We start from the raw sequence: 20,000 nt of genomic DNA, 5'->3' as shown, positions 1-20,000 counted from the left end.
ACGGCTGACTGTTAGCCCAAAACATTTTGGAACGACTGCCCTAGAATACTGCTTTTATTTTCATCTTTACATCATTAACTTACAGATGCAGACCTTCCTCCAGAACTCAGTAGACTTCAGCGCTCTGAAAAGCCTTTGAGGTTGAATGCTAGCAATCTTCCGAACTATACATAAACACATTTACTGGTAAAAGCCTTTTAACATTTGTCTACTTAGCCCCTTCTAAGTATGCACTCTGAAAGGCCAGAATACAAGTGCTGCTTCTTAAACACAACTACTGTGATTGCAAGTGGCATGATTCTGGTTGAAAAAAACCCCAAAAGTGATTAGAAGCAAAACAGGGTTCTTTCTCTTTGCATATGCAAGTCAATAAAATGTATCCTTTCAAAGTCTTATAGATGTAACACAGTACTTCTGCTTTGAGAAACCCAGTATCACTAAATTTTGTTGCCAAAAAAAAATATTTTTTTTAAGGAGAAAAACTTTGGTTTTAATTACTGTTGTATTACCTTAAGTGTATTGGTTGTCTTTCTAGGAGTAGACCTGTAGCAGCTTTTTTTTTTCTTTTTCCAAGAGGTAGTAGGTACATACAACTTGAGGAAAAGAATATAGTACATTGACCCTTGTGCCTCAGAATATCTGTCAGTCACCAGAGTCAAAATATAATTATTACATTGTAGAGCTGGGTGAATGAACTCTTAGCATTTTATTTAGCAAGCCTCTTAAAATTTTCAGTACAGTCTAACCATAAGCAGAATACCTCAACACTTGAACCGTATTTCCAGTTTGGTATGGTAACTGGATTCTCTATCAGAAAAGTTGAGGTGTACATTGTCTTTGCTTACAAAGTAGTGCTTTGAGCAAATGAACTCTACTGCATTGTTTTGAAAATTCATTATTTTTGAACATACTTCCCTTTTTCCAAACATATGCTGTAAATTACATATTTTAAGCCTTCGATAAGACAGCACTCTTAAAGTTACATAAATTATCATGATGAAGTGTGCAATTAAAATCAATAAGCAGTTTCAAATAGCATACAAATCATTAGCTAACTGAAATAAAACTTAAGAGAAGAATTGTTCACTTGCTCTGAAGAATTAACACACTATAATTAGCAAAACACTTTTCTACATGCTAAGAAAGAAGGTGGCAGTTGTCTATTGTTTACAAAACAGAAGAACAGCATTCAGAAATGTATAGGGTACATATGTACCTATAGAAAAAAATGAAGGTGTATTTTGAAAATGTGACAATATATTAAATTTACATCTCACTTCAAAATATGCAGTAAGGGTTCAGCATGGGAGGGAACATTGAACTATTTCAAGCAGGAAGAGATGTAAACTGTGTATTACACTTTCTGAACAGTGTAACAGAGACCAACCCCTGCCCCCCCAAACACTTTCTCACCATTTTGAACTGTATTTTACTTAAAACCACTAAAAACTTTCTTCAGCTGCTTGAGAAACAACTTTCTCAGTTAAAAAGTTCAGCTTCTTAAAAAACAGTATGTCTACCAGAACTGATTTATTCAATCTCCGAAAGAACCAAGAAAGGAGAAGAAATATTGTATTTGCTACAGAATTTAACTTGTTATTTATTATATTTTCTGAAATAAACTTTAAGATTCCTTAAATACATCTAGAGCTGAGAGCATGGTAATTAGTATGTAATTAGTTTCAGTCGTAACGGCAGACAGCAGCATAGCACAAGCTATTACTTCTTCACACACTCACCTACCTTCTGATCCTGGTAAGGGTTGGGTTTTCCAGTATAGCAGGTCAGGTATAGTAACAGGTTACAGTTATGAACATGAAATCATGCAGCAGCTCTAGAACTGGTCTTTGTAACATAAAGAGCAACTACCTTCATGGGAGTAACAGATATCATTGTGAACGCTGATCTTATGACTTGTTTTGGAAATGACTTGCTCTCTCGGAGGCCATTCTTAACTGTTACTATCATACAATATTGCAGTTGAAATGAGGTGCAGAATAAAATAGCATCCTGAGTGCTAATCCAGAGTCTTTTCAGAGTAAGATATATGGTACTCTTACTAATGCTATCCAGTGTCCTGTTACTATAGCAGGAGTGCTCCCACTGGAATACATCTTATTGCTACCAAATACTGACTTTCACATGTAAATACTGGCCTACCTAAGCCTATTGGTACTACTACAAAGTCCTCAAGCACATGCTTAAAATTTTACTGAAAAATAAAAATCAGTAGTCTAAATCTACTCTTACATTAACATATTCAAATATAGTAGAAAGTTTAGAAATTTTATAAAAGTCATCATATTTCAGTATTGTAACCTGATATACCTGTTTTATCCGTTAGTAAATAAACTAATCGTCCCAACTCTTCTGGTATGGTGCTAGTTCGAACAACTGTTCCAGGAATATTGTCATCTTTCATAATCATCCACCCATAGGCTGCCTTACCCATGTCCAAGTTCACACGTAAACTGCAAAGGAAATTTATACCATAATCAGTGTGAATATTAGGCAAAGTGAAAGTTATAACCATAAAAATAAAACTACAAGCTCTTTTTAGGATACCAGGCGGTGGGGGGGAGGGAGGAATCTTAAAACCGTCTGCAACAAAAATTTTGGAACAATGCTTTTGTTATGTGTTTGTAGAGTACATATCACATTAGAAATTCAGGCTCCATCCCAGACTTTTAGCAGCTACTGCAATACAAACAAATGCAATACCATGCTTTCTGCATGAGACAGATTGCAACACGCTGTGGAGATTCTTGACATAATTACATTACTACACTTATACAGATGAGAATATTATACACACTTTATCAACAAGACCAGATTGCTATTCAAGTCACAGTTTTTATCTGGTAAAAAGAAAAAAAAAGCAACACCTATGTTTTCTTTATGATGTGAAAATACAAATATTTTTATACCTCTTCAAGTCACTGTTTTTTAAAAAACTGTTTTTTCTTTAGGAAGGTACAACTATATTCATCAACTTCTCTTTCCCACCACAACCAATCAACAGTGTTGTTGTCCTTCTCAAAACGTAGTTACAGAGGCTCTCTATTGCAAAAAGAGAATAGTGCCCAAGCAGCGAAATGCACTCTCATGTGATAGCACGTGGGCTGGAGTTGCTACTGCCAGCAGCAATAAGGAACCTTTGGGTAGCGCTGTACTAGAAATTGTAATTTGCAGCAAGTTTTACTGATTTTACATAGAAGTGCAAAATCAAAAGTATTTTTTTCCAATTCGCTCGGTGGCTGACTATTTATTTGTTAATATTTCCATGTCTACATCCTACAAGAATTAACCGCCCTTGCACCTTGTATTCCTATGTTCTAGTAAAAAAGTCTTCACTCGTGCTGGTCAGAGATAACTTTAATCACATTGGTCTTCCCCAAAATTAAATGCTCCAACTCAAAACTCTATGCCACCTTGTTCTAAAACTTTAAAGTGCTACTTTCCTTTAGCTATTCACCGCGCTCCTGCTACCATGTCAGAGGAACAGTTACTAAGAAATAGGCACGTGTTCACTTCTGTTGACTCTGCTCTAACAGAAATACTGAAAAAACAGCTAGGACAGTAGCTATGTGAACTACTTGTAGTAATTTGCCCAGGGCACAGCACTCACGAGTCACAAGTTTAGTAACAGGTTTACAGTAACAGGACTCTTAAAACTGTTCAAAGGTATATATCAAGGTCAAAATACTGCTAAGGCACTTCAGACCTTTTTTAACATTCCTGAAGTGCTGCTTTACAGCATAATCAAAACAGCAGCCACAGTTTTCATCTGTCGCCTCGCAATCACAGCACCAAATTGATTGTGAATTACCTGAGGTAACAGTGAACAGAGAGTCACAAACTGCAATATCCCATAAAGAAGAGATGCATTTAAGCAGAGTTGTGAGAACATCTGAAATTTCAACACACACTGAAAAAATTCAGTTTATTCCACATCCCCTCCTTCCTGAATTGCACACCAGAAGACAACGCATGTTCCAGCACAAAAAGAAACAAGCTTTTTTGATACAAGATTCTTGACCATTCGAGATGGTATCTTGTTCTTTAACTAGCTCTTATTGTCCCATTAAAATCAGCAGCAGCAGGAAACCATCCTTCTACCTGGTGATATACCCCAACTAGTTTTGCAATGCCATACCTAACTTCAGCTGTCTTCAGACATGCAAATATATAAAAAAATTAGGACAGACAACAGAAGGAGGACTCTACCAGATTCTTGTTATTGAAAATGCTACAGTATAACAAGGAGAAAAATACTGGACATCACATGCCTCACATTGGTTAACTACAGTTTTACCTTGTCTTACTCAATCCAGAGCCAGTGCTGAGCAACCAGTATTTGTATTATGTATGTCTGTTAACTTGCAGAGTTAAGAGAGAATGTAAGAACCAATGTAACACACTTCACACTGAAATATGTATTAGTCAACAGAAAGAACAGCAAAAGATTTACTCCTCTTCGGGATGAGAACCTGCTAGTTAGCCAGTCAGGTACAAAGGATGCTGTGTAGCTCAAGAAGAGAAACACAAGCACACTTACTTTATTTAAGACCGGCTAGATGTTTGCTCTAGCCAGGAGCGAGTAAAGTGAAGGATGAAAGTTGCTCATCACCCCACTTCGAAGAGGCATTTGGGCTACAAATATTTTTTTTTCTGCCTGGACTAGAGAGACAGGAATTCTGCGATGAAAGCTCTATTGAAGAGCTGCAATCTCAGGTACATGGCACACAAATAGAGAAATCCAAATGGCTGCTCTACCAATAGAGATCTACAAAGTCATCCAGATTGAAAAAAAATGTACTTCAGTAAGATTAAACCAGGAAGGTCTCTCAAGGCTGAAGTGCAGCACGTATCTTCACTTGCATCTTTTATAAGCATGTGTGTTACCTGGTCTTGATGTTCTAAACATTCTCTATATGCATTTAATTATCTTACTTAAATATAACTTAAAGGTAAGAAAAAAAAGAAAAAAGACAGCTTCTCTTGCTCAGCGGTGAGGAGAAATTGCAAAGGATCGACGCATTTTAGGAATTACCCTAGTTTTCCAGCGTGCACTCCTAAGTGGAACAGAGTGCACCCCCTTTATCCTGATGGACCTAATAGAAAGCTGGCACCACTGGCCTCCAGAGAAATAATGTCTCCCCAATGACTAGTACAGTCCAATACAGCTTTCTGGCACACAGGGAGATATTGGGTACATGCTTGAATTGTTAAGATGAATAAGAATCAAACAGGAATAAAATAAACAAAAAATGAGGGCTATAGATGCATTTTTAGTATTAATTCAAAAATTTGTACGCTGTATCCTGCTCTGACTTCCTTCACTTGGTGCTTGTTGTCTTAGAGGAAATTTGTGTCTTTGAAATCATTGTAGCTATCACCTAGCACATTACAGACACTGCCGTAACACTAAAAATGATGGAGGCCTATTAATACTGAGTTTGCTTTCGAAACTAGAAATCTCTCCAACACAGCTCCACAGGAACGGATAGAAATACTTGACTAAAAAGTCCAAGAATTTTTACACAATAAACCAAGGAGATACTAAACTTACTCAACACCAAGCTACTTTCAGTGCCTGACAATATTCGCTATCATTTTTCATAAATCCTTTGTGGACTTCAAGAAACCTCATTATATAACCAAACCCATTTTAAATTCACCAGTTTCTAAATCCTTCTCATTTTTTCCAATTTAAAAGACTCCATGCATATCAGTTATTAATGAAAATGCACAGAACAGCATCATATGTAGCATCAGCAACACTAATTTTTAGCAAACCAATTAACATGCAATCTTTAGACACAGTACGTTAATACAGGTATTTGAAGGCTGTTGCAGAGAACGGGCATATTTAGTGAACATAATAGTGTGAAGTTTCTTGTAGCTCAACCTCAGCACTAGTTAGCCTAGAGCAGGCAAACCTAAGGCAACTTTTATCCAACTTGGGGATTTATTCCACTAAGAGCCAGGGTGGCATTTCTCTGCAATTCAGCTTCAGAACAAATCAGTAACACAACATTTCAGAATCCACACTGCTTTTTACTGCAAGTTAAAAACAGATACTTTTGCTTTTATTCCCTCGAAAACGTCAGTAGTGTTTTAGGTTAAATAAATTCGTATTTACAGGACTGCTAAATGTCATTTTTTCCCAAATGGTAATGACATTAGGTCCCCTTGTAAAGATTTCTGATTTTGCTTTTTAGTCAAAATGGACAAATTTGCCAATAAGCAAGGGCGATCACTAAGAAAGTTTCAGACAAACACATTTAGAAACTCCAGAAACATTCTCCCTTTCCTGACTTGGTGAAAAGCAATCAAGACCTAATGAAGTTAGCAAAGACAATTTTGTGAATCAAAGTGATACCGTGCCTAACAAAATTCAAGTATGAATTTGAATCCAAATTGTATGATAGTTTCATTTGAGGTTTGGCAGGCAGGAAGAACTTCCTGAGCAGTTCTGTATATAAGCAGAAGTTTTGCAGCAAAAAACAAAGCCCTGCCAAAACTCCAGATACAGTATGAGCACCCGTAGTGGTATTCAATTTTTAAAATAAATGAAGTAATTGAAACGTAGTCTTTTTATTTTTGGGACTTCTTTCTAAGTGAAATACTGAAGATCCTATTTGGGTCATGTTAGTACCCAAAACTGTACCCAATCCCCTATGGCTATACCCCCTAACCTTCCCATATCTCCACCTGCTTGAAACAGCCATAAACCATACACAGATATACACATTATTTAGCATCTAGAAAATGATATGTAATAATTTTAAAATGATTGGTCAAGAAACAACCAAAAGTGTTTTAACTTCAACATGCCTAGAAAGCTAAATCTTCACAGAAAGTGATTTTTGGAGCCTGACAACTTCTATTAACTGGCACTAAACAAATAAAAATAGAACAAAACAGAAGTAACTTCTTTTAAACACAATATTCTACCAAGATCTAGACAAATAAAAATAACATCAGAGCCCATCCTTTTAATTTCCCCTAATTCCCCTTCTCCCATATTTTATTTGGAGAGGAAATTTGAATATAATATTCCTTTTGTGTTTAGCCCACTATATAAACTTTTATTTAATTTTCTCTGCTATCTGTCTGATACTCCCCAAAAGAGCCTCAGATCTGTGTTCTTGTTTGCTTCCTAATTGGTCTCACTAGTTCTCTTGGACTAATTTTTCTAAATTTTGACTATTATGCAAGTATAGAAAAGGAAATGAAAGAAGGTAAACACAGCAATTTACATAAAACCCAGGCAATGAGTGTAACTTTAAAAGAGAACTCAATCCCACACATTTATGCTTAAATATGCGTGCCAAAAAACTGCGTATCAACCCCGTATTGCTATAGCGACTGTAGCACATGTAGTTTTTCAAGGGCCACATGCAACCTACGTACAGATAATTAGATGTTGCAACATAGGTAGAACTTAAAACCTCAGGAGGAAATCTGGGGAATAATTAATGAGAAAATTAATCTATGAATTTCTTACAGGCTGAAAACACAGTAGAGTGCAAAATACAAACAGAATGCATGTCAAACGAGTGCCTTGGCAGAAGAGATGTAGCATATGCAGCTCAGAATAACAATAATTACTTCCTATTAAAAATGTTTCTTTGTTATTTTCACATTTATCAGGTCAGATGCCTTCTTTCATTAAGCCTCTTATACAATGGCAACAATATTAACATTAGATGTCTAATACAAACAATTTTAAAAACACGAATATATTTAGTGTATTCCAGACAAACTTGGCATTACTTACTGTAATACTATTAGATTAAAAACAGAAAAACAACTAGGAGCAAATAGGCAATGTTGCAAGGTTAGAAAGGAAAAAGATCTACTGCAATAGATCAGATAAAATAGACTTTTTTTTTTTTTTTAACTGATTGTGCTTTCTCTATGTAGCATGAATATCAGACATTGTAAGAAAAGCACAAAGCTAGCTCAGGCAGTAGTACAGCACCATACTGGGTAGGGTAAGGCTTAATCTTAGCATGAGAGACACACCATAGCTCCTGTTGCATGAAGAAGTCAAAATTAGTTTGTCAAATATCAAGAAGCTTCATATAATATTCTTCAGTCTCTATATAGATTGCATTATATATCATGGTATGGTATAGAAGCATAATACACATTTATAAGGATTGCTTAAACTACTTCAGTAGCTCTTTAGCTCTTCCACACTGAAAGCTTTTCATCATATATCTAATATATATCCTGTCTGTATATGTGAGACTACATATGCTGATTCTCTCACATCTATACGTTACACAGATTAGAGCTCCAACATGGACAGCATAAACTACAATATGATTGAAAGCAAGTTCCCCGGATCTCAGGAATACACAGAAGCACTCTGAATAAAACCTCCTTTTTCATATTTGCATGATCCCAGATTTGATTGGCTATTCATGAATTTCAGATACAAGACTTCCTAGCAGTGTTTTCCTCACCGCCTACGGAAAACACACCGACATAACTTGAAGGATTTTCTTTAAACGCTCCTCTGAAAGACCCAGAAAAAAGCAGCCAGGAGCCAGGTAGTGCCCTAAAACTTTACTGCTCAAGTGCAAGGCAGTTCCTTCCAGACATTTGGGATGGCTTATTTTGGCAGATGGGCTCAGTGCTCAGGAGCCTTGGGGTGTCTGAAGGAAAGGACAAAAGACATTTCAGCTTCTGTGTACACCAAAACTAAAGGATCCTCCTAAAAAGATGGCTGATTAAGCCCCTGTGAATCCAGCTTTAAACTGCTATTAAATATAGAGCGTGGATGATAGACATTTTTACCAGATCCCCAGTCAATACCTTATCATTTTATGGTAAATCCTCTACATTTCTTAACAGCTAAGCAGAAGCATGTACAGCTACAGGATTCACATGCCTGTATATGCGAGGCAGTAATTTCACCAAACACTGCTTGGCTAAGCCTAAATTATCTTGAAAAACTTTCCTGGCTACATTTTTTGAGGGAAAAACAACAAACAAACAAAAGGAGTCAAGTCAAAGTGCAATTCACTTTGTCTTTCAAGGTGTTGAGGAAGACTGGACAATGAATAAACGAAGTCCCATTACTTGGTGGTGGAGGGGATCCAGTCTGGTGGTGCAGTACCATCACTAAGGCTAGCCTTTTCTTTGGCCTTGGCTGTCATTTCTGAACCGATTAGTACGTCAGCTCAAGTGAGCTGATGAAGAGATGCTACAACTAAATGCCAGGGGAAAGGACAGAATTGCTTTCTCAAGGCTCTCTAACAGCCCGATTATCTTTCCTGCACCCATATACATACCGGGATTTTCAGCTCAGTCGTTGAGAGCGTCCCATTGATTAAAGTCTCTTCTATTCTCTTGTACTTAAACATACCAATATTGGTAACTGTCTCTCTGACAGCTCTTTCAAAAAACTTAAAACTAAACCAACTGATCAAATTAGTTCATGCAAAAATTGAATGCAAAACTCCAAGACTTACACGATTTGTGTCATAATTTTAAATGTGCACAGTAAATGTCTTCAGTTCCACACAAAAGGGAAATTAAGCTCTCCTGATAAAAATGTTAGCCCGATTTTAAAAAGACATAACATTACAAAGAACATATCTATAACCACAGTGCTAGAGTTAAACTGGGTAACCAGGTAAAAGACAGCATAACAATGACAAAGCTTTACCTCATCTTTCCCGACCTGAGGTGTTGAGTTTTCATTAGCATGACTGTTTTTGCCCTCTGCCCTTTGTCATTCAGAAAATAGACAATCATAAAAAAAAAAAATAAGTTGTACAACAAAAGGACCTTACTATTTAAAAAAAAAAAAAAAAAAAAAAGGATACATCACAGGCCTATGAACTTCCACGCTGGTATCAAAGAGCAGCAGCACGGACATATCTGAGGACACATGCTCCCCCCAGCCTGCTATGTGATAACTGCACTAGGTGACACAGTCAGACAAGATCTTGTAAACTAATGGAGAATGTATTTCAATCATTGATTTTATTTAAAACAAATAATAAAATGGTCTCAGTGACACTGGAGAAACCTATGGATAGGCATTAAATGCATCTCCAACTGGCTAGAGCCAACTAGAAAAAAAGCCTAAGAATAACTAGGAACATGGAAAAACTCAGAGAACAGGTGAGCATAATCCTAGAGAGATTTATTTACTTTTGGACAGTCTGTCGAGGACTTGCTTTCTATCCTCCTTTCCCAATAAATTTTAAGAAATTCAAATAATTAACTTTGTAGGGAGGCAGATCGCCTATGGAGACTCCCTGGGCTACGCTTCCTCAATAGGGGAAAGAGAAACGTTAATTACAGAAGAGTCATTTTTAAGGGCCAACCATTTCTGAGGGTGGGGAGCTGTTCAAAACATTTTATGCATAATTATTCTAACTTACAACCAATTAAGAGCTGGGCTAAGCTTTCAATGTTTGTTTACTACCACTTTTTCCCCACTTTGCTCGATTCCTTGTACACTGCAGAATGTGTGCAATGTTGTGGACCGGGGATTTTGGGCATGGGGGCATGTAGGTGGATATTGGTTGTTGGGGTATTTTTTGTTCGGTTGTGTTGGGTTTTTTTTCTTAACAGTTGCTTTATGTTTATACTTCTGAAGTCTTACCTACCCCACAGTAATACCCTTCACACAGCGAAGCAACATGATCTAGAGGTGTCTTTAGGATGCAGCTGAATCACAAAGAACTAGCTGGTCCCTGGAGCAAAAAAAAGTTCCTCTTCCTATTAATTATAGGAGAGGCTGCACAAAGATCAGTAAACTCTGCTAACAGTTAGTTACCTCCTCCTGATGATCTTGACCAAACATGTCTGGCCATGGAAAATTATTTTTATTGCATACCTGGAATTTCCCTTGCCCTGCAAACCAAAAGCCTAACACAACTGCAAAAAAACTCCATATTTAGAAACTTCCTGAATTCTCTAAAACCATCAGTCAACACATTTCATGCATGCATGAGTTCAGATATGCTTTGCCTCTACCAGTCAATCCTAATCTCCCACATTCATTTCCTTTACCTGTGAGAAGTTCATTATTTCCCCTATATAGCTATTTTAAAAATAATGAGAGGACACAACACCTGGTGCTTCCGTGTCATTAGTCTTGTAATTTTCATCTCCAAGAGTTTACGCTCCAAATACAGCCTCAAGAATAAGTCATTTCCATGCTTAACATCCAGAAGAGAGGAAGCAAAGTGTAGTTATATTTGAACACTGGCACGACTGGAGTTCTTTATTTTGCTGACAGTGTGGGAAGTGACCCTGTATACAAATGATCTGAGTTGAAGTTGGTATAGAAATAGAAAAAACTCTAGAGAGAAAAGTATTCTCCAATAGATTCCTGTCTGATCTTCCATAGAGTAACTATACGGTCCATCTCAGAACTAAACCAATCCCATTCTCTAATACGTCCACTTTACTATATTATCTCCCACAAGGAACTGAAAAATGGGATTAGAAATTATTTTTGGAAAAGAACTATCACAAGTCCACTAAACAACTCTTAAGTTGAAAATGAGCTGCTCAATCAACATGTTTTTCAGTGGCATATGTTGAACTGTCAATATAGAGTCAAATTTACTTACGCCACCTATATGCTCTTAATCCTCTTGCATCCAGTAACAAAGATACATCTGTCTTTTAACCATTTTAATAAGTTTTGGCTTAGTATGTTTATTATGGAAGAACACAGTGACCGACAAGTGATCCTTTATACTCTTAGCTCATTTTTCCCTTCCCATACATGTCTTTGATGATTAAGTGCATCTTTCAGCAATATGCAGACTTTACATATCACTTGAATGCAGCACACTTTGCCTCTTCACATGGGTAAGTTGCTTAATACTTAATAACTGTGTGTGTACGGGGGGAATGACGACACGATCTGAACAGCACCATCATACAAGCAGTAAGGGATTTATGACAATGGCAGTGTTTAGAAAGATATTACAAAGTTGAAACACGCATGTGTAAATAAAAAACAAGAGCCAGTTAAAGGAAGTGGAAACTGTTCTAAGACAACCAGTTTCTACAATGAGATCTCCTCAACTACCCAGCAGATTTGCTGGAACCTTCTCCTTCAACTTCTCAACAGAATCAGTTGCTCTTGCAACACAAAGGTAGTATAAAAACACAAGTCCTTTAAGTTATAAAACCTTAAGACAGATACTTCCTGAGTATCAAATTGGTCAAATATGATACAGTTCCCTTCACACAGACATGTATTTAAAAAATGTGAACACAGTAACACACAAGTCATGTAAGCTTAGGTTAAAATACCCAATGAAAGCCTGTTTCGTGGTGGTTGTTGTTTTGTTTTGTTTTCCTTATACTAGATGGATTTAAATATTGTGTGCAAACCTGAGGGGATAGGTCTTAAACCTCTCTATGGTTTAGTTGCTGCTAACTGTGTGGCTAGCCACTGGGCTTAGTGAATGACACATCTCAAACTGAAGAGTTCCAGAGAGCATCTAAAATTAACAATCACCTTAACCTAAATACTGGGTATTTTAACAGGAGAGAGTATTTCCATTTTGCAAAGGCAATGCCCATTCAAGGAAAAAAATTCATTTCAGAGTCAGTGTTCTCACTTCTGTGTTCACAGAAGACTTGATTACACACATGGATATTATTTCCTGTTCCAGTTTATCTGCAATTTGAATATAGAGTACTCATGCTTAATGAATTAATTAATTCAGAGCAAGCCTCTACTTGGTTACACATGTTAAAAGTCCTCTCATTGTAAAAGCACACCTACATTCTTCAGCCATTCAATTTAAATTAATAATTGTTGTAGTAAAAAGTCTGTATTTTAACCAGAGAAATGGAACATTTTCAGTATCTATGGCATTAAAAATAATATTCCAAAATATACCTAACAGTTCATTTAAGTACGTTTCCTAAAACCACGTTCTCAAATATACCAAGATTGTACCCTTATTAATACATTTATGCTAGTAAAGGATTAGATATCCTGATTACTCCAGCAAGATGAACATTATACAAAAAAAAAAAATACAACAGTATTGTTTTCTGTACAGTGATCCTTCAAGAATCAGCAGATTTGTTGGCACCTTCTCCTTCAGCTTCCTGATAAGATCAATTTCCTTCACAATGAGAAGCAAGTATAAATTTCAAGAAAGCCACATTCAGTGAAATTAGACATCTGTGTTTTTCTTTCATTCTTATACATACCTGATCGGGATGATATAGGAAAACAGGAGGAGGAACCGGAAAAGGTTGCGATACCATGGGCCTACAAATCCTTGCAAGGTTACCATAACAACTGATAGTGCAACTAAAGCCAAAAACAGAGCTTTGGTCAGTTGATTCAACTCCAGGTCCAGCAAGCCAACCTACAGGAAGAAGTATAAATCAATTAGCCATGACTTTTTCTTAAATTGACACTTTTGTGGTGCAAACAATTAGCTATTATTGGCTTTTTTATGCTTACCTATTAAAAATCCATGCACTTGTAACAATTAACTGCATTTTGGTAACTGAATTGATTATTGTTCCTTATGCTTGCATGCAATAGATGTTCCCTGGTTACAGGACAATAACAGTTCCCAGAACCAGTGTGAACTGTCCCAGCCAGACCTTTTGAATGCCTTTACGTCTGATGCATCCCTCCCCCATGCAGGACAGGAACACCGGAAGGCAAGTAGAAAAGAATTAAAGATGAACGAATAAGCAGAAACAATTTTCTTCTGTCATGCATGCAGCAAAAATACTGCCACTGTATATAATATCTGTAGGGTAGCTCCTGCTCATTTACCGCTAGAAGGTCAAAAACCTGTTAGATTCAAGAATCAATGGACAAATGCAACAGAGCTACCTTCTCATTCATGTAACTAGGGTACTGTAACTTGTAACTATACTCCCATACCGGTCTGTAAGTCTGAACTAATTTAATAGAAATAATTTCTAATTGTATGAAGCTTTCAGTTATTCAGTATAATAATAAAAACAACCATCAAGTGGAATATCCATTTTCAAACCGAGATAGTAAAACAGAGCTTCAACTTTTCACAAATAAAAAATGTACTTGATTTAGAGACATTTTAGCAAAAACATTGAGAGAGGCTATCTTTCATCCACTGTTTCTCATGAAAAAATATTTTTAAGCTATGTAACTAAGACTCTCACGATTTCAATAATGCATGCTAAGTATTTATACTCCACTTTTTGGGATGCTCTTGTCGTCAGTAAAATACGTGGGAAAATTATGTCAGGAAGAGTTTCCTAGGCCCCGTCACAGATGCCCCTTTTATCTCCAAGTCTTGCCAGTAAGACCAGTAAAACATAACACTTCCTTAGATAACAAACAGTCTGAAAAAGAGCCACTTTAAATATAGTTCTTAAAAATTCCAGCAATCTTGCTTATACATGGGCTGTCCCTTCCCTAGAGAACCAGGCAGCTGAAGACCACAGCGGCTGATTTATCAGCTGCATTTAAAAAGCAGCACAACGAGGACAAATATCTTGCAATTTCCGCTGCTTCAACTACTACATAGTTTATGCTTGAATTATTGAGAAAAATAGGTTTTTGGATTAAAATGAAGAAAAATTAAGCCAGGGAAGTAGAGCATGTTTCAAAGCCCAGATCTTTTTGCGTTGACAAAGGCAGCCTAAGTTTCAGGCCTCGCTGAGGATCAGATGAAGTCATTATTCATTCAGTCAGGGAAAAAAGACTCAATTACCTCAACCTAAAGATGCTATCAATGAATGCAAAGTGCATATTTTACTCTATTCATCCAAATCCCATTAAAAAGTGAAAGGAATGACTTAATCTGGCCTTCTAGAGTTGGTCTTTTTTTTGTAATAAAATAAAGAATCACTGTCTTGCAATATGCATAACCACTACCTCACACTTTTTTTCCCTGCATCATGGCAGTGAAAGCCTATCTCTCCCCTCAGCTCGCCCCCTCCGTCCCCCGCAAAAACCCCACCCCAGAATAGAAATGAATAAAGAGCTTCTTTGGAAAGAATGCCACTTTTTGGACACAAACATTAAATTGAGTCCACTGCACACCGATACGTAGCTAATTCAACCCATTAATACCTTTCTAATTGACGAAGACAGATATGAATTTAAGTTTGGAAACCGACAAAAATGTGTTTGGAGAGATATTAGGAGAATAAAAAAAGTTGATGATGAAAAACTTTCACAGAATAAATCTCTTGCCCAAGAACATTCCATTTGTTACTAATAATGTCATCCTTTTTAATATAGATCATACGATGGGCCACAGTAAATTTTAATATTTTCATTTACTATAGCAAGTGAAGGCAATTGCAAAAACCAACTTAAGAAGGCACACAGAGAAAGTAAGTTTTAATAGAAATGCATTCTCAATTTCTCAAAAATTAGTTCCTATAATGTACTGAAATATACTTAATTAGTTTAATTCTGTGCCTTTCCACTTAAACAACTTCTGCACTCAAACTAATGAAACACTGTTGAATTATCCAGATATGTTTCATGTAGAAATTCAATAACATTCTCTAAAATTCATCTGAATATTGGAAAAGTGGGTAAACTTCATTTTAACTACATTGTGATTTTTATCAAAGCATTTGTAAAACATGCCATCTTAAGAAAGCGATTTCTGTGCTTTTGAAAATAATCATAACCACAATAATTATGACAATCTAAGAAATAGATGAGTTAAGAATTGGAGTAATTTTCCACATTTATTGCTATTTCCCATATTAGCAAAGCAAATCTTCTTCTACTTGTCATAATATTTGTTCTATTTGAAACAACTGTGTTAACAAAATTAAACACACCACTGGAAATTTTAATCTCCAAGGGAAAATTTATACATAATGTCTAAGACAACCACAACAGTTTTGCAAAGGGGCTGCTCTACGATAATGAACACAATAATTGCCTGTATAATCTAAAATGCTACTAATGACAACAACTGCAAATCCATTTAGCTCCTCTTTAATTTATGCACGAAGTTTTAAATAGCTAATGGTTCTCAGTAAAATAATGGCTTATACCATCAATAAAAAGTACGGCATTATCTACTTGCACCAAAAATAGCCTACAAGTTTTTAGAATACTTTATTTTTGTATGACGGAGTGATTAAAGGTCTAAACTTCACATTTTGGACCACAAGATACCAGTCATTATCTAATGAGAAAAAAAATCTTAATTTAATTAGCAAAAGTTGAAAGCAACAAAAAACCTTTCTGACTACTGAAGTAGAACATGAACAAATATTACTACTGCTGCCCTAGATGCTTAACTTTTGGGAAAGGTTATCCTCTGAAGCTATTATTGTAGTAATAGAATAATTTTTCTAACATTATAAAAAGTAGATTGCTTGGCAAACGAGATTTTTTTTGTGTGTGCTAAAATATTGAAATGCAAAATTTGATAATTAAATGTTGCACAATGGTAAAGATTCCGCAAAATAGTCTAGTGCAGTCATTTTTTTATTCAATTACAGTTGAAAGTGCATTAGAAATAATTGCTCATGAATAGCCTTTTTTTAAGCACCCTACTTTAATACTGTTGAAGTATTAAGGCACTGTCTTAGGAGACACTTCCCCCCGCAACCAAATTCCTCCACGAAGGTAATTATATTTCAGTAGTCAGCCTGGTTCTGCACTGACAAACACCATCTTGACTACAATAAAATTTCATGGTATGTATGTTTGAGATAGACTTTGGCTTTGATTTGCACCATAAACATAAAAATTTTCTTTCCTATGCTTAATATGTGCTCTGAACTTAGCTTCATTAAACCTTGAATACTAGTCAATTATTCATGTTTTCATTAATTCTAGTCTAAACTTACACGTAACAGCTATGCAGAAAGTAAGGTAAGTATTTAACATTACTAAAATTCAAATAATATATTTTTCTTCTTTGGGCTGACAAAAACAAGCTTTGCCTAAGAAAAATGATTCGTGGCATTTCATCATTTATAAAAAAAATAATTTTTATATAGTCTACTATATACAGATAGCTGCCTATATCTGAACCCCTATGGCTATCTTCAATAATCTGTTAAACCTTTCCTATAGTCTCTAGGAATAATAGATTACTAATCTGTGTTTAAATCTAAATAAAGAGCAAAATAAATTGGAACAATAATTGTGGTGGTGGTGGGTTCTACCTGACTTAGGAAAACTGAAATAAACTTGAGTTATTCAGTTCACTCCAGTGGAGTTATACAAAAGTAATAACCAGAAAATAGTCCATTTGATTCCAGTCGCATTTTCTATATTTCCTTTGGCAAAAAACATAGGCATCCTTCATGCTAGCTTTAATGCAACCCAACATCACTTTGACCAAACTGAAATATCTGGCATTATGTTAATATTGCAGGTTTATGGAATAGAACTACATCTATTCTACACTGCTTTCAAGAAACATTTTTAGATATTTAGCATCAATTGTATCCCCAAAGAAACGAATTACAATTACTTGTCTGTATTCTTACAAAATATAGCCCATATCCAACAGACAGGCATTTAAACCAGTAGAAATATTTTAAAACTCAGTAAGAAATACATGGTTATCATCCAAAGGAAGAAGAGTAAGGTGCAAGTAGATAATGCTCTCTTGAACGTTTTGATGCGTATTCAAAGACAGACGTTTAAACGCTCTTAAAAGCAAAATAAGTTTATTATATTTTGAAATTACCGTTCTGGCTTGCCTATTTTTACTTTAGCAAGCTATTCATAACTGCGTAATATCTACATCTGAAATAAACTAATCTGCTTAGAAAGAAAATTCTCTTTTGTAGCTAGTAATATCTATAATGCTAAAAGAAAACGAAGACTCAAACATTTCTTTCTCTCTCTCTTCTATTCGTCCATTTTATATCATTGCCTTTTCCAGACTCAACGTCATCTGAGTCTGGATATTCAAAGTGAAAGTCCTCTCCGGGTTTTTAGAGGTGCTTAGCCCTCTCTAGTTCAGTCTGCTACAATTAAAACTAAGTGAGCTACATCCACAACTGGACTTAAATAGTGGACTCAGTTGCTTGAAGTAAGGCGCTCATTTTGACAAATACTGGCCACAGATGTCATAACTTTAAGTGTGTCTTTTTCAGTCACGTCCTGATTTATCCTAATGCCAACGATTTACTATATCTGTCGTAAAACATTATGTTTCAAAAGATCAAAATGAGAGAAATTGCAGGTGACCCACTCTTAATATCCATTTGACTAGAAATCTGGTTTTCATTAACACTTTTGCAGTTTGCTCAACTATCCCAGTGTCTCTAAACATTCTTCCATCTGGTGTCTCTTTTTAGAATCAGTCTTTACATATAACAATGAAGCCAAATCATTGATATTTGCCTCTACCTTATTTCAGTATTTTGCTCTAATTTGACTGAAGGCTAAAAAGGAGGCTTGCGGCAGTTAAAGAAATGCCATGTATGGTTTGGTCAGCAGAGGGTGCTCAAGATTGGTGCTAGCTACTGTTTTCAAAAGCGCTCTGTCGGTAACGCAGTACCAAGCACAGCACTGTACCTTCACAGGGCGACCTGTGTTTCTGTATGATCTTCCTTGGCTGACAGCATTTACCTCGTTTAGTTTGAAATGTTCAGAGTCAATTATTCGAAGGGCTTTAACAATTCAGATTGCGTACTGAAACGATTATATTTGCTTCTTAGCAAAAAGTTACACTTCATATACGTTTATACAGTCACGGACTCACACCTTAAGGTGCCAGTAGTCAGATGCCGCGTGACTATATGTTCTCCAACTTCACCACGTATTTGTCACTCACAAGAATGATAAAAACGTGCACAGAGCATATTAAGAAACTGAAAAGGTTAATGGCTTCTTGAACTCTGGCATCCATATAGGGATTGCGCTGTATTAGTAACATAGCCTCCTCCTATTAGAGCTATCAATTGAAAATGTTTTCTCAAGATCACCCATCAATTTAGAATAAATATTTCAATAACCTAAGATAACTAGTCATATTGGAGACTTCAACAATCAAAAGCATTCACACAGCAAAACTCTTAGGAAATCCATTTTTTTCAATTTTAAAACAATCTAGGTACACAAGATTTCATACAAAAGACATGCAGAGTTTCTAAGCACTCACAATCCTCCTTACATCTGATCAAAATTGCTAAGACATGGAATTCTGGGGGACATAAGATCATGATTTAAAGATGTTTGATTTTACACTGGAACACTATCTTCAAATTTATATTTCATCTAACTTTTACAAATGCTTGCTACATCTTCTTTAAGCTTGATCATCACCAGCTTCAACTCAAGACTTCTAGCATACTGTCACGTCATCAGCTCTTTTACTGGTCAGAATACAGACTAAGCAGCTTTACACATTATGCACTATTATTAAAACACACAATGGAGATGGCATTTGTTCAAATCTGAGTAGATAAAAAAAAACATGGCTTACTCTCTCACAGATGAAAATAATTAGCTTTGCTAAAGTAACTGCAAAACTAGCATCACGAGAACCAGTCCCAAAGTTTTTATTGTGTAGAATTTGCAATTATATAAATAAGTAACTCTAAAAATTGTGATATATGTAAAAAAGTAAATTAAATAGCTCAGTAAGAGGTCCTACTTCCTTTAAGAAAAACAATTCTAAAATGGACCTAACAAATTGATAGCGACAGCTAGCTCTCTCATTGTGTAAATTTTGGGAATTCTAATGTATCTACACTTCAGACCATGCAGCTGACTGGTCTAAATAACTCTTTCATGCATAAAACTGCACACATTTATTTTTGTCACTGTAAGGACTGAATTCATGTCTTATATATATGTTACACTCTATGTTTAATAAGATTTCATAAATGGTAGGAGAACCTTGTAGCTTTTTCAAAGACATCTTTGAAATTAAGCGAACGCTTGAAAACACGTGTCTAAAGAAATCCAACATTTGCTTACTGCACATTAAAAAGAAGGTGTTAGTAACTGAGCTCCTCATAGACTATCTAGATTAAGCTATTAG

At 35.8% G+C, this 20,000-nt stretch overlaps 1 protein-coding gene across 4 annotated transcripts in view; it reads right to left on the bottom strand.

The window, feature by feature from the left end:
* ATP9B (ATPase phospholipid transporting 9B (putative)) overlaps positions 1-20,000 on the bottom strand; it is a 169,238-nt gene that overhangs the window by 42,467 nt on the left and 106,771 nt on the right. For all 4 annotated transcript variants that reach the window (XR_014228195.1, XM_082312136.1, XM_082312137.1 and 1 more), the window contains 2 exons: positions 13,222-13,382; positions 2,329-2,471 (listed from right to left, as the gene is read on the bottom strand). Coding sequence is in view for 3 of the 4 variants with exons in the window: in XM_082312136.1 (XP_082168262.1) it covers positions 2,329-2,471; positions 13,222-13,382 (304 nt within the window). In the remaining variant the exon portion in view is untranslated. The remainder of the gene's footprint in view (positions 1-2,328; positions 2,472-13,221; positions 13,383-20,000) is intronic.

Source organism: Platalea leucorodia, assembly GCF_965183815.1.
Source record: "Platalea leucorodia genome assembly, chromosome: 1".
Lineage (NCBI taxonomy): Eukaryota > Metazoa > Chordata > Aves > Pelecaniformes > Threskiornithidae > Platalea > Platalea leucorodia.
This window is presented reverse-complemented; position numbering and strand designations above follow the sequence as displayed.